Source organism: Passer montanus, unplaced genomic scaffold, assembly GCF_014805655.1.
Source record: "Passer montanus isolate IOZ18808 unplaced genomic scaffold, ASM1480565v1 scaffold7, whole genome shotgun sequence".
In the NCBI taxonomy this organism is placed as follows: Eukaryota; Metazoa; Chordata; class Aves; order Passeriformes; family Passeridae; genus Passer; species Passer montanus.
Genome location: NW_024372147.1, coordinates 14,988,315 through 15,003,564, shown reverse-complemented (window position 1 = coordinate 15,003,564; position 15,250 = coordinate 14,988,315). Strand labels below are relative to the sequence as shown.

Genomic DNA, 15,250 nt, shown 5'->3' with positions numbered 1-15,250 from the left:
AAAAGAACCTGGCTCCATCTCCTTTAGAACCTCCATTTAGATGTTTTTATACATTAAAAGGAACCCCCATTAATAGGAATCATTTCTTCTCCAGGGTTGAACAATCTCAGCCTTCCTTACTGGAGAGATGTTGCTGCCTCTCAAACAGGCACTTCACCAGACATCCATCCTCCTGTCTCTACCTCCTCTCCACCCCACAGCTCTATGCCTTTCTTGCACTGGGGGAGCCAGACTCCAGGTGTGTCCAGAGCAGAGAGGAAGGATTCTCTCATTTGGCCTACTAGCAAAACTTTACTCAGTGCAGCCCTGGAGACTATGTGCCGCCTTTGCAGAAGGGCATGTTGTTTGCTCAGGTTCTGTACCAGGACTCCCAAGTCCTCTTTACAGAGTCATAGAATCATAAAGGCTGAAAAAGATCTCCGAGATTATTAAGTCCAACCTTTGACCCAACACACCACCGTCAATTAAATCACCATCAATTAAATCATACCACTAGCTACCATGTCCAGTCACTTTTTGAACACTTTCAGGGACGGTGACTCTACCACCTCCCTAGGCAGCCTGTTTCAATGTCTGACCACCCTTTCAGCAAAGATATTCTTCCCAATGTCCAAACCAAACCTTCCCTGTCACAGCTCGAGGCCATTTCCTCATGTCCTCACACTAGTTGCCAGGGAAAAGAGGCTGACTCCCATCTTGCTACAACCTCCTTTCAGGTAGCTGTAGAGAGTCAAGCTGATTTCCAGTAGGTGATCACCAGCATCTACCCATGCATGGGTTTGCTCCTTCCCAGGGACAGGACTTTGCAATTTCCCTGCCTAAACTTCATGACATTCAAAGAAAAAATGCTTGGATATGCCTGAATCTCAGCTTCCCACATGCTCACTCATTACTTTAAGAACCAACAAAACCCAGACATCCTGGCCTATTCGCCAAGGCAGGTCTCTAGGAGGCATAATTACAATGGGAAGCACAAACCTCGTAGTCCCCTGTGTGTGAAAACAGGCTGTTTTGCTGACCATGCTTCCAGTGCCACACGAGTTTCTTCTGCATTTTCACATTCTCTCTTTCTCCCTCCACCATTTTTTGCCCCTCCTGGAGCCTCTCCAGACTCTGCTGGTACTCCTGCAGCTGCAGCGCCAGTCTCTGCCAGCTCTGCTCCAGCAGCTCTTCCTCGGAGCGGCACTCCCGCTCCCGCTGCTCCAGCCGGCCCGCCCTCGCCTCCTGCTCCCGCTGCCGCTGCTCACATTCGCGCAGCCACCGCTGCTGCTCTTGCTGAAACTGCTGCTTCATTCTCTGTATGTTGGCCAGTTCCACCCTTGGTTTTTCCAGATTCTGATATTTCTCTTGCTCCAAAACGAGGTTTAGCCGAGAACCATGGCTCCGACTGGTCTTCTCATTCTCCTGCAGGAGTAACCTATGGATCTCTTTGTGGCTGTCCTGGATAGCCAGTGCTGCCTAGACACCACGACAAAGTCAGACACAAATGTTTAAATATCAGCGTTAATCCATTTCTGTGTTTTTGCATAGAATCATTACATAAAAATGCTTGAACTTTTTGGGGAGGTGGTTCCTCAAGCAAATAGATAAAATTCTGTGATAATGCCTTTACATAAAGGTATTTCTAAAATAAAACAATTCTTTTGAGCACTTTTAACAAAGCTTCTGGTTTATACTTAGTATGATTACACATGTTTATGTTACAGCTGTGCATATGCACTTCAATTACAGCTGGGGTCCTGTTCTGTCAGAGGATGTAAAGACACACAGGAAAAATGATATTTCATGGTTGAAGAGGGCAATAAGGCATTGGGAATGCTATACTCACGCAAGTATTCCTAACACAGCTGTGACTTCCACACATAAAACTATATTGTTTCCCAGTGAGTTCACTCTGGGTTTAAGTCTCTCCTTGGTAACATGCAACACTGTGGGCCAACTAACACCAGTCCTACAGGCACCTGCCAACACAGCCATGTCACCAGGACTGTACCACTACACGCACCTGACCAAGGTGTCAGTGCAAGCATAAACCTGCAGTATAGTAATGGTTTCAGGTTTGATGCTCCTATTTTACAGTCGAGAATTCTATATTCCATCCCCCACAAGGATGTTGTGACATTGTTTGTAGCAAAGGCTGTGACATCCTCCAATAACACAAAAACAAATAGCTGGGACTAAGAAGAAAGGAAAGCAAGAAAACCCTAGATCTGCTGAGGCACTTACTGCGCTATGTTCAAGAGCTGACATGGGAATCTATTTCAGGAGACATTCCCAGAGAGCTCACGTAGCCCTGCTGCCCTGTGCTGTCCACCCCAGAAAGTTTTTGGCTTTGTGCAATGTGCCATCTGCACTTTCCTTGGCTCTTCCTCCAGTGTTGGGTCAGTTCCAGTGACTTGTAAACAGGACAAGATCCTCTGCTTGTTTCTCGGCACCTGACTGCCCATTCATGGTCTGAGCAGTTAAGACATGATCCTAAACCTTACTTTACTGTCCCTATTTGTTTTTCAATTACTCAAAAACTTTTCCCTGAATTACAGGATTTTTATTTTTCTTTTGTATTGTTTCAATACACTTAACTTCTAAGCCCAAGGTTTCCAGGATTATTATGAAATATGCTAAGGTAAATAGGGTCTAAAAATTAAGTATACTGAAATGAAACGTTTAAAAATAGAATTATAAAAGTGCAGCTAAATAAGAAGAGATAAGACATTCAAGCTCAGCATAAAAGAGGCAAATACTTCATACTAAGGCCCTACAGTAAGTGTACTAAGTGCATAAAGGCAGGCCCAAAGTAAGTGACATTTAAGCATCTAAAATGGGCTGAGTTTGCTACCTGAGCTACCTGGTCAAGTTACTGCTTACTACTAGCCAGGAGAACAGTCCAATCAAAATACAAAATTTTTTCAATTCTTTGAACTATAATTTCAGAATTCTGTATGTGGAATGACATCAGTTCAAGTGGAGCCATCATCTTACTTTCCTGCTAGGTTTTTGGACTGTACAAACATCCTCTTTTGGGAGGAGGGACGGATCTCCAAGCAGATTAGTATTATTCAGTTCTTAAAAGAAACCTACCACTGATGTAGAATAAAACCATATTCCATGACAACTTATGCAACAGTCAGAAGAGATCAGGATAAATTAACATAATGTCTAAAAGTAGGACAACATGAAAACAACACTTTAAAAGCAAATTATTAGGACAAATTAATTACTCTCTGAAGTTAGTAGTGGAGTAGTCACCTGCATGCTGTATAAGAGACGGGTTAAGTTCTGGATTGCTTGTACAATCTAGAAAATAAAAGAGAAGTATTTCAAAGGTTTGACCACTGTTAATTACATAATTACTACATTCTGTCTGAAGTTTAAATTAACTCACCTCTGTCCCTGTAGATTCTGAAAAATTCATACTTCCTCCCTAAAATAAACACATGTAGCTTTAAAAAGTTGTTTTCAATTTTAAAGTTGTATCATCAAGGTAATTTTTTTTAAACTAGTGGGCACATGTGGCTAGAAAATGTGTACTGAGTCAACCCTTTATGTGGGTATATTAAAAAAGACAGAAGCAACAATCTGTGAAGACTAATAATACATCAATAATGGAGTTTCCATGGAAATTACTAGAGATTCTGAACACAACTGTTCATCCACAATTTTAATCCCTTGTGAGTAATGTTACATAGAAAAGACATTTCAATTCATTCTTTGTTTACTTGAGAGTTTTGAAATACAGTAACCAGATTTCTGTATAGTTTCTATACAGTACAGTGGGTTAAGATTACTTATAGTAGGACAAAGCATAAGACTTTTCAAAAATAGAGATAAAAATGTACTAAGAAACTAGCAAGAAGTCATGTTATTGGATCACAAAAATGCCTTAGGTGCCCTGTAAGATGCTGTGCCCAGTACATGCTACAAAAGGCACCAGCATGGTCACTACTGTCCTCTGCAGCAAGGCACAGCTGCCTCACACTTTCCATGCTGCTCCCTTTTCCTAAGAAGCTCTCTAAATTTATGGGGTGAAGCTACCCATAATCCCTTCAGCATGAAGAACAGCTCCTCTGAGAAAGATAAGATGAAATGGTGAGAACTGCTTCAAATATAATCCCTTCTGAGACTACGCTGAAAAGACTTCCTGTATGATTTTTCTTTCTTTTTTTTTTTTTCCCAAAGAAGCTGAGGAGAGTTTGGGGAATATTTGTTTTCTCTCTGATTCTCTTAAGTTCTCCACTGAGTCTCATTTTCCACCACAGAGAGCAAAGCATCTGCTACATTTAGATGCAATAACTGAAAATGAAAATGAGAAAGACCAGCCCCCTAAACACAACCCAACACAGACACCCATGGGGCAAAGGGAGTACCAGCTGCATAATTTCCTCCACTACTCTTTCTCTCATTATATCTCTTCAGTATTTCCTTCCACTCCCCCTCCACATCTTCACCTCCTCCTCCTCACTGTATCTCCAAGCCATAGAAAAGCTCAGCTCTCCTGTGAAAGTAGAGGATTTTGTGCAGATGTCTTTGTGCAGCACAAGAATGGTTTCCTTAGCAAAGGAAAAGGTAGGGAGGCAGCATAGGGCCAGGAGGGAGGGAAAGGAGATAATGCTGGAAGCGTGAGGAAGAGTGTACAAGGGAGAGCCTGCACATTGGACAAGAACAGGGTTTCTTTCAGGTTTCTAAGTCCTTTTTAATTGAAAACGGATGTGCACAGGGGGAAGGTTTGTGTGGCATTGGCTTGACCAAGGAGTTGCAAGTGGCCAGTCCCAGTGCCTATGGCCCCTCACTGCAGCACCACTTGAGTGCTAAGACATGAGGCTGAGGCAGGTTTAGCTGAGCTGGCACATGCCCTGCAAGTCCAGCTAGGAGTGAAGCTGTAATTTCAGGAGTTTAACTGTGCTGAAGGCCGCCACCGCCTCTCTGCCACTGTTCCTGATCACCTTGGATGAGGACGGTCAGATTCCAGGGCAGGCTGCACTGTGCTTTGAACAATGCCTGCAGAGATACACTTAAAAGGCAGGAGCAGGGGACACAAGATGAGAATCACTTCTCACAGCTGCCCACTGGGGATCCTTCATGTTGCAGGGACAATGCTCTTCCTTCCAGTAAATAGTCAGCATGTAACCTCCAAGCTGGGACCTCTTGCCCCCGTGTCCTGCTTCTGTTTTCCCAAGCTAGCTGGGCTGTGTCCCGAGCTGTCACCCCCCCAACCCTGGGACTTCACACCCACCTCCCTGGAAAGCCCTTGCCTTGCCTCTTTTCTTTGCTCATTCTGCCACCTCCTGGTAAGTCTGATTGTGACACGGTATCAGAAGATATGGTACATGCCTTGCCCAAACAATAGGCCATAAATAACAGGAAAATGGCTTAGGGTGGAAGAGTTGGAGGTCTCTCCAGCTTTATGAATAGGCATAGCTTCAAAGTTACAGGAGGTTGCTGAAAGCCTTCCCCAGTCAAATCCAGGAAACCTCCAATGGTAGAGACCCCCACAACCTCTTTGGACAAACACTGCTCCTTGATCATCCTTGCACTTAATTTTTTTCCTTATATACACTCAGAATTTCCCTTGCTGCAACTTGTAATCCTGGACACTCATCCTTTTGCTGTGCACCTCTGAAAAAAGCCCAGCTTCTCCTTCTCTTTAACCCCAAGGCAAAGTTTTCATGTAGAACTACTGCAATTTTTAGTGGGCCATATCTGAGCCCCTCTACCTTTTCTAGGTTCTATTCCTCTTCACCTGCTCTCCTACGTGGTCTTTTGTTTTCAGACTATTTTTTTCCATTCACATTCTTCCTCCTGCTCCCTTCTATCAGCAGTCTGATAACTAAGATGATCTAGTGCTAAGCATAAGGTGAGGTTTTAGAGAGATTAGTGTATTAGCAAGAGTATTCTCAATATAGAAAACAAACAAACACAAGGTTTTAGGCACACAAGCCCTCTTTCAGACCTGATGCAAAGACAGTATGTTAACGCTAAACTTTTGAGCAAAGTTTTCTTTCCATTTCAAAGTCTGTATCTTACATTCTTGTCTCTCCCCTTTATTCCTTTTGTGATTATTATTCTCCACCTAAGATCTACACTATTATGGTTCACTTTATTTTCACACAGTAATTCATGTTACTTACTCCAACACTCTGCTGCTACATAAAATTTGTCATTCCTAGTCTTATCCAGAACTGATTTTTGATTCTGCTTTTCTCCCCAGATTTGCTCATCAGCTACAGGACTTTGTAAAATAGGCACTTGTTCTTCTATTCTCTAATTGCTCCATTTTGTTTTGATTCAAATTCTGAAGCAAGCTGGTGTAAAAACATCCATCCTATCTTATGTGCTTGTTCTCAGGATGAAGCTCTTCCAAATGCACAAGTGTTCCTTGCATTAGCTGAGGACTCTGTCACTGCAGGAGACTTTTATCATCCTGTGAACAGGAATAGCCCATACAAATGGTTTGAAAACACTGCCTGTTATTACAACTCACTGATCTTAAGCCTTGCAGAAAAATCATTCTGTGCTTGGATTGTTTACGACTGCTTTTAAAAATTTTATTATTAATTGCTGTGACCTCTATTAGACTGAATTACTTGGATCTGAGTGAAAATCCCCATAAAAATTTGAATAGTATGTACAGGCACAGTGCCCAGACTGCCATGTGCAAAGCAGGAAGAAAAACTTACAATACCTTATCCTCAAGATCGGCACCTGCCATTTCCTTTTCAACACTGAGATCAATTTCTGGTGATTCTTCAATTTCTTTTCTTTCTGCATCTAACAGATAAAGCCCCAAGAAAATGCATAAGAAAGGTGTCAAAGCATATATTGACTAGAAAAACAAAGAGCATGTTTTTTTACAGCATCTCAGATCTATGAGAAAGTGATTTTTATGGTTTGTAGTTACATAAGGGATCCTAGGCTGGGGAAAAACAAATTTGCAAGCCATGATGGCACATGTGGCTCAGCCCAGTTTTCCTACCTTACAAATTAGCACTATTTCATTTATGAAAGTTTGGAGATAAGTGTAACCATAACACTAAAATGCTCTGTAGCAATGTTTTTTAGACAACTTTATTCACAATTTTGTTGTGAGAAATTAATGCTACCCTTTGCAGCCGAAATTATTGGAATATCAATCCCAGTTTCCAAGCCTCCTGACAACAAGAGAAATGGCACATAGTGCAAGATAGACTTGTGCAGAGCTGAACAACAATGACAAGAAAGTGTACTTTCAACAAAGTTATGTAACAATTTACACTACCTGAGAATTTGCCCAAAGACAACTTTTAGTACATTACTTTCTATTGATTCTGTTCTAGACCGTATAGGCTTTCCAAAAAAAAAAAAAAAAACAAAAAACAAAACAATCTGGTATCAATTATTTTAGCACTCTAAAGATGTAAAAGCACCAAATTTTACTCACCACCCAGAGCAGATTCCAGTATTTCGTTGGTAGTGAATCTATGCTTCCCACTTAATTCCTCAGTACTTTCCTCTGGTGATCTGTCTGTTTCATCACTCACTTGTGATGTTGTTACAGCAATGTGGAGACTTTCAGCTGAAGAGGAAAACATGCAGAATTACAGACACCCCTTAAATAGCTCCTTAGTGCATGAATGCACCAAGTTCCTCAATGACATAGAAATGATTGACCATGGAATAATTTAACTTGTAAGGGACTTCCAGAGGTCACCCAATCCTGCATTTCACTAAAACTGGTCAGTCTAAATTGTGTTGCTCAGAGCTTTGCACAACAAGCCTTTAACACCTCCAAAGACAGAAACTTCAAAGTCTCCCTGAGCAAACCTGTTCTAACATTCTCATGGCATTTAATTTTTAATTTTAGTTAATTGGAATTGCCTGGGTTTCACCACAGGACTATTGTCTCTTGTCCATGTGTTCTTTTATTGTCATGGGCCTCTGAAAAATCCAGCTTCTCTATATCCTCCAATTACACTGCTTCTCTATATCCCCCCATTACACTCTCATTACTGCTGTGGACAGTAATGAGATCCCACGAAGCCAGCTACCTCAGTTTGCCTTCAGACATCATGTCCTCCAGCCCTCTAGTCATTCTGGTGCCTTTCACTGGATTTGTTCTACTTTGTCAATGTCTCTCTTGGCCAGAGAAGGTGCAGCATTCATCATGGCAGCCCAGACAGGACTCACCAAGGTTAAGTAGAGGAAGAATCACCTCCCTCAACTTGCTGGCAACTCCCCTCCTACTGCAGCAGCACAGGAAGCAGTTGGCCATCTTTGCCACAAGAGCAACTTCTGCCTCATGGTCAACCTGCTCTCGAGTAGGACTCCCAGGTCCACTTCCACAAAGGTATTTTCTACCTCATCAGTGTCCAGTCTGTACCAACACACAGGATTACATCACCTGAGACGCAGCACTTTTGCATTTATCTTTGTCAAATGTCTAAGCGTTCCTCTTACCATTTTCCCAATCTGTAGAGGTCTCTTCAGCCCAGTGAATGCACCACTCCTCACCATGACAGTCATGGGCTTGTTAAGAATGTACTCAGTCCTGAGGTTAACTGCATTAATAAATATGTTGAACACTACCAGTCTCAGGATACACCCGCTAAGAGAATTCCCTATAACATGATACCAACTGGATGTCATATAACCTCTTCAGCCCAGCAGTCTGGCCTGTCTTCCACCCATTTAAGCAGTTTACATCGATTCAGATGTAATACTACAGCCAGTGCAAACAGTGTTGAAGGTCTGAGAGAGTCAAGGTAACCAACATGCACCCTTCTCTCGCCATAAAACTTGTCAGGCAAACTTGCCCTAATTAATCTGTGACAGTTGTTCCACATCATCTTCCTGTCTTTCAGATTCTTGGAAATGCCTTCCAGGAGGATTATCTCAGAAATGCTGGAGAGACTGACTGTTTTTTAGTTCTGTAAATATTCCTTCTTGGAGTGTGAGGCTTGCTTTCTTCAAGTCATCAGGAACCTCTCCTGATGACTGTGACTTTCAAAGTTGAGACAAAACAGCCTCACAGTGACATTGGCCAGCTTGCTGAGCAGCCTTGGATTTATCCTATCTCATCTCATGGATTTGTGTACATCTAATTTGCTTAAGCACTATATAATTCTGTCTTTCTCTACTGTGAGCAATGCTTTATTCCCCTAGAGTCTGCTATTAGCTCAGGAACTTAGTATTTCCATCCTGGAAAAAGATCCCCACGAATTGTCTACAATTTGAACAACTGTAAGCTTACACAGAGTGTTGTAGAGTTCCAAAATCAAAGACATCATCAACATCAACAACATGAGAGAAAGTGAAAAATACAGAAGTGGGCAGAATAAGGTGTGTAGTAAGTATAGGCTACCATTTCAAATATTTTCTGTTTTATCACTGACTTACTGTACCCTACACAAATTTAATAAATTTTATCAATAAAATGCTCTTTGACTTCATAATGATGATGAAGACTAAGCTCCACCGCTTTATAGGTTGAAATGTTGTTAGTAGCACACAGTTCTCAACTTAGGTAATGCTAAAATCAGGACTCAATTTACCAGGGCTCCCTTGCACTGAGTTTAGGAGAAGTTTTGTTGAAGATCCAGCTAGGGAAGGTACCTACATATACCATTCCTTTCCTTCCTTTGCAGGACACAGTACTGTAGATGGTGCATCTAACAATGTCCTGTTAGATAGCAGGCAGAAAAAACAGGGCTTCTACAGCAATTGCGCTAGGTGTTTCTTGGTAGAAATTTGATTTGCTCTGTATGTAATCCTACAGGATTCTGAAGTGACATCAAAATCAGCCAAGGTAGGTGAAGGCTGGGGACCAGGTGCAATATCATACTGCATACACGCTTCTCCCCTGCTGTGCTTTACAGAGCTGTACTGTGAGGACAGCTAACAACCTAACACCACGCCTCTGCCTGCTTATATTTGATGCTATGCCCTAAACATATCCAAAATATCCAGATATTTTCCAATCTGGATACCATCAGGCAGGTACCATCTCCTGTATCTGACAAAAATCAACAGATTTTTTCTTCTACGCCCTTTGGAATTTTTGACACTGCCACTTCTTGAGATTTGATAGAATTTGAACACAAGGCCACATGTCTGCACTTGGTCACCTTAAAATATCTGCCCACATGAAGAGCCACCAATCCCTTCTTCCCATGCAAACTCACCTTCTCTGAGTGCTGCTGCCAGCAGTGAAGCAGCCTGTGGAGTTTCTCTGGAATCTGGTTTGATAAGTAGGTGAGGTTCTACATGGACATCTTCAAACCCACACATATCTGCTAGTTCTGCATAGATACACAGCTTTTCTTCTAAATAACTGCAGATTTGCTGGTCCTGCTTATTCAGTGATTCTGTCAACCAAAATTGAACAGTGCAAAATTGAAAACTGTATTATCATTTTTTATCCTGCAGGGAAAGCATGCTCCCCATTCACCTTTTTAATCTTTATGCCATGTAGAAAGTGCTAATTCAAGTTAAGATTCTTTTAAGTGGCCAGGACCCAAATTCATCCAAGTTCATCCCGTAGTCTATCCAAATGAAAGCTAGCATACACCCTGGCAGAGTCTAGGATAAAAACCTTACCCTGATGAGGTGGCTTTGGCTGCTCTCTCTGGCCCTCATTACTGCTGTTTTTTTATAACAACGTGTTAGTTCTACCCCCTGGGAAAGCACTTGGCTCATGTGTGCTAGTAACTCAGGGCCTCAACCTCAGAGAACACCTACTTTCAGCAGAGAATGCCTTTCCCTGTGGCTCTCAATAGGACAGACATGGCCACAATTTCTCTCCTCACAGCAGTATAAAGATGTGGGAGTTAGGCATGGGGGCACCAAGGAAGCAGAATTTATCCTTATATTTGCCAATAAAAATAATAGCTGCAAAGGACAAAGTTCTATAAACAAACAAAAAGCCACACAATTTTGAAGATTCAAGGTATTTTCACAAATTCAGAACTACCTGATCTTGATGCTAATCTGTGAAAATCAGTATTTGTTTTGAAAACGTCAATTTTTATTTTTATTTTTCAGTTATAGAAATGTAGCAAAACCATTAAAGTCTTTGGAAAAAACATGCTTCTCTTTTACTACACTCACGTTATACCATCAGACCACCTCATCTGTCTCTGCTGTGACTCTGCCTGTTGAGCCACTTTGAATATATCAGCCACCATGAGTGCATTACTAATTCATCCTGTGTTCTGAGGATGCTGGAGCTCTCAGAGTGACAGAAAAGGTACCACACCTTGATATTTCTGAATTCTGTATGCCTTGGCCTCAGCAATACGTCTGTCCTCATCAGATTCATTCATTTTTACTTCTTCTTCCTCTGGACAACTTCAAAGATAAAAGACAAAGGTGGATAAAGCAAAATCTGCACATCATATATTCATCTTCAATACAATGTTATGTTCACAATAAACAGAACACAAGACCAGCACCTTTTGCAACAATCCAGAAGCATGCCATTTGTCTGCTTCTTTAAGAAGCAGTAAGTGGACATCAAGCAGACTGAAGGACTCCTTATTACTCTGGTAAGGCTGCACTGTGCAGCGAGAGTGGCTGGTGCACACCAAGCATAAGCTGTCCCAAGCATAAGCTTGGCCCCATCAGAAGCAATGTTTTCCCTACCATTCTTAATGAGCTGACACCAAGATAACAGACATGTTATTATGATCTCCTCAAATGGTTGTATGGACACCTGCAGGACCCTGGAAGGCAGCCAGTGCCAAAGGCAAAGGTGAGGGAAGGCTGGTACAATGGTTGGTAAGGATGTCTAATGAGGAACAGAAAGGGTCTGATTCAGTGGGAAACCAGGAGGAATATGGGAAGTATGGCAGGAGTGATGAAGATGTTTTGGCACCTGGAGGTCAGAGGAAAACCCAAATTTACAGATGGACCCAGAACAATGCAGAACAAAGAACATGCTACTGTGAATATCCAACCAACCTCCCATCTGCTTTGGACTACCAGCATGAAAACCAAACGCCTTTTCCCCTACCTTTCCACTGCCTCTTGAATATGCCTCATCCAGTTGTTACGTTCTTCTTTGGAGCTGGTATGAACCTCATACATCTCAGGCCCCACAGATGAAGCACTGATCAGAAACATCCCCCTTTCTTCATTAGCTACTTCTCTTACTATGAGCTTCTGAAGGGAGATAACTGAAGGCTTCTGGTCCTGGAGGAAATAGTCAAAGCACATGCATAATAAATTACTTTCTTATAAAACACACTCTAGGAAGAACATGATTTTTCAATTCATTGGACTAACACTAGTCCTGATATAGTCAGACTACTGACAGTTTGAGTAATCAGACATCCTTTTAAACTATTCTTTAAAATATGTTACACTGTCAATGAACAAATCAAGCACTAGATATGTGCTGAAAAGAAAATCTCAGAGGCTCACTGATACTGAGACACAATATTCATATAATGTTTACATTTATATAGTTGGGAACTTTTTTCCATGATCTGTCATGTCTTTTATGTGTGTTTACTACTATATTTTCAGTAAAAATTGTTCTTCTGTTTGTTCTATGGAACAAAAAAATTAAAATTTATATTAGACAACTGAAAGAGCCTGCATTACTTCCCACCTTCACAACCATGTAAAGCACAGCATTAAGGATATAATTCTGTTAATTTTAGCCTTTTCTACAAAAAAATTTACTTTTGAAAACAAATTAAATTTTCTATATACTGACACACAATACCAGGATTTTAGGAAAAAAAAAAATTATGTGAGAATGAGCGAATGAGATGGATAAGGACCTAATTTTTGAGAAATATACAAATTAATGTGCAACATATGCGTTAAAATATCTGACAATATACTCACGACAGCTGCAAAGATGTATTTTTGATCCTTTTCTTGTAAGAACAGTAGTACATCAGTTAGAAGCAGAGCTAAGGTGTCTTAAAATGAGAAATGGAAAATACTGGATTTTAATTAAGATTAGTGCAATCAGTGTTAAATTATTACTTTATCTTTATAAAGGGAGATGCCCCAATGAAGAAACATGTCATAGAATCCTACAGTAAACTAAACAGGAAATATCTGGATTAGCCCATGGTCTCCACGAAGCACCCACACATCCCTGCTTTGTATCTCCCAGGAAAGTTCACCATGCTGGAGCACAGGCCCAGAGAAAGAAGAAATCCTTGCACCAATGGCAATACAACTTCCCTGCTTTGTCTGTGCTGTAACACACGCTCACAGCACAGTATTGCACTGGTAAAAGCATGTCTAAAATAATGATCAACAGACAGCTTTATAAAGTTGTTCAGCAAAAACTAGTAGGGTCTAAAAAAACTCCAACCCCTAACACATGATTACTACCAAAAATCAAAATCTGAGCTTGGATGTAAAAATTGCGCTCTGGCCAAGGGTGGCTTCAGAATTTCTTTTCTATTATGGATGTCTCATTACCACTGAATTGTTAATAAGCTATTCTCAGTGGCAAGTACTGCAAACAATAAAAATGTACAAGTCAAAACATTATGTTATTAATTTAAATTTGAAACCAAAATACTAGAAGGAGGGGATTGGAAGAAGAAATGCAGAACTTGTGTTCCTACGCAGATTACTCACAAATCATGGCAGCTTCTGGAAATGATCATCCAGAAATTAGTGGAACATTGGCAATACCATTACCTCAGACATTCTTATTTGCAATATAGCACAAGAAAGTATTTTTGCTCTTTAACCAGTCTTCAAATGTTATTTGCAAGTAAAGAGTTAAAAGACTTTACTACTTAGATGAAATACCTTTGAACCGACCAGTCGCTGTCTTCCAATACACTAAACCTTCATGAAGAAGTAGCCTCTCTTTCCTCATCAAGTCTTGCTTCCTAAAAACATGGCCATTTTTCAGTTTTGTATATGTTTTGTTCTCAGTTCTACAGAGAATTTCCAACAGCTTTTGCTTTTTCTCATACTCATTCACTTTCAAATCTACTGTTGCTATTATATCCTTAATTAGACGAAGGGCCTTGCACAAGTCTCTATGTTCTTCTGTTCCTTCTGTATGAAACAAAAAATAAACAACATGACACTAGTCAGCATGTTCAAGAGAAGATATAATTTCTTGCTTTCTGGAAACAATCAGCATCATGCAAACTTTAAATTGATAAATTTGTTAATTTAAGTTGAACCTTGCAACCATTTTACTAGAATTATTAGAGGTATATAACTTTGACTCACCTATTAAAAGATGACCTATACCTCAGATTTATTCATTAGCCAAAACAACATGTTGGATAGTTTCTGAAATATTTATGAGGTGCTAACACTCAAAAAAAAAAATTAGTGGCTAAGTAAATCATATAGCATATTATTTTTATGGCTAAAAAAGTACCCTTGAAACAGGATTGCAAGTACAAAGGATTTGCATTGTATATGCAACTTTCTACAATTCTCATTTAAGGGACAATATCTTTAAGTTAACAGTAATTGTAAAAAGGTATAGTAAGTTCCAGAGGGCATTCAATCTTTGCCTGAAAAAACAGAGAGTAATTTACAAAATGTTTTTCTAGCCCTACTTAGAAAAGGCTCCTTCAGAACTAATTCGAAAGGTACACATGTGTATCTGAGCTAGTTTCACATACTTTAGTCAAGGTCTTTTCCTAAAACAAGTATGCTGTTCTGGACTTCTATGGCCTACCTGGCTGGAATATCAGAAATCTTCACAACCCACCTTTGACAAGACCTATATAGACCAGACAGCTCTCATCAGGTGACATTTGCCTGAACAGTAGGTATTTATGTTACTCTGGTTGTATCTCAACAGAGCAGTGAATTTAATCTTTTGTGATATTGTAGCTGTGCAAATTCCTTACGTCAGAAGTGTGCTAGGATTTCAGACATGAAGCAACACTTTAGCTTTTATTTACCTTTTGAGTATTGCAATATCCTTTCAACCAAAACAGGGTATTTGGTGATTCGCTGGGTGACGAGCAAAATGCATTCAGGGATTCCTCGGCGTCGTGCCAACAGGTTGCTATTTCTCAGCTGCACAGATGTAAATATATACCTTAGGTAGTAAAGGCATATTAAACCACCAATTGACTAATAAGAAATATGATCTAAAAGCATTAGAATAAGTTAAAACAAATGCTGGGTAATTGGAACCATCCCCAAGGAACAGTTGCTGTGCTGAGGGATGAGGCGTACTGTAACAGGAACACGTGTGTAATACACATTGGATGCCAAAGCATTCTAAAATTTGAAAGAAAACTGTGATTTATCAGCTCACTAGTTAAGG

The 15,250-nt window shown here is 40.5% G+C and overlaps 1 protein-coding gene across 7 annotated transcripts in view; it reads right to left on the bottom strand.

The window, feature by feature from the left end:
- The window catches only part of ARHGEF28 (Rho guanine nucleotide exchange factor 28), an 86,590-nt gene that overhangs the window by 20,189 nt on the left and 51,151 nt on the right, over nt 1–15,250 (bottom strand). For all 7 annotated transcript variants that reach the window (XM_039729870.1, XM_039729871.1, XM_039729869.1 and 4 more), the window contains 11 exons: nt 14,880–14,997; nt 13,756–14,010; nt 12,826–12,902; nt 11,984–12,162; nt 11,228–11,319; nt 10,155–10,337; nt 7,415–7,549; nt 6,680–6,765; nt 3,383–3,421; nt 3,247–3,294; nt 979–1,458 (listed from right to left, as the gene is read on the bottom strand). In XM_039729870.1, the coding sequence (XP_039585804.1) occupies nt 979–1,458; nt 3,247–3,294; nt 3,383–3,421; nt 6,680–6,765; nt 7,415–7,549; nt 10,155–10,337; nt 11,228–11,319; nt 11,984–12,162; nt 12,826–12,902; nt 13,756–14,010; nt 14,880–14,997 (1,692 nt within the window). The remainder of the gene's footprint in view (nt 1–978; nt 1,459–3,246; nt 3,295–3,382; nt 3,422–6,679; nt 6,766–7,414; nt 7,550–10,154; nt 10,338–11,227; nt 11,320–11,983; nt 12,163–12,825; nt 12,903–13,755; nt 14,011–14,879; nt 14,998–15,250) is intronic.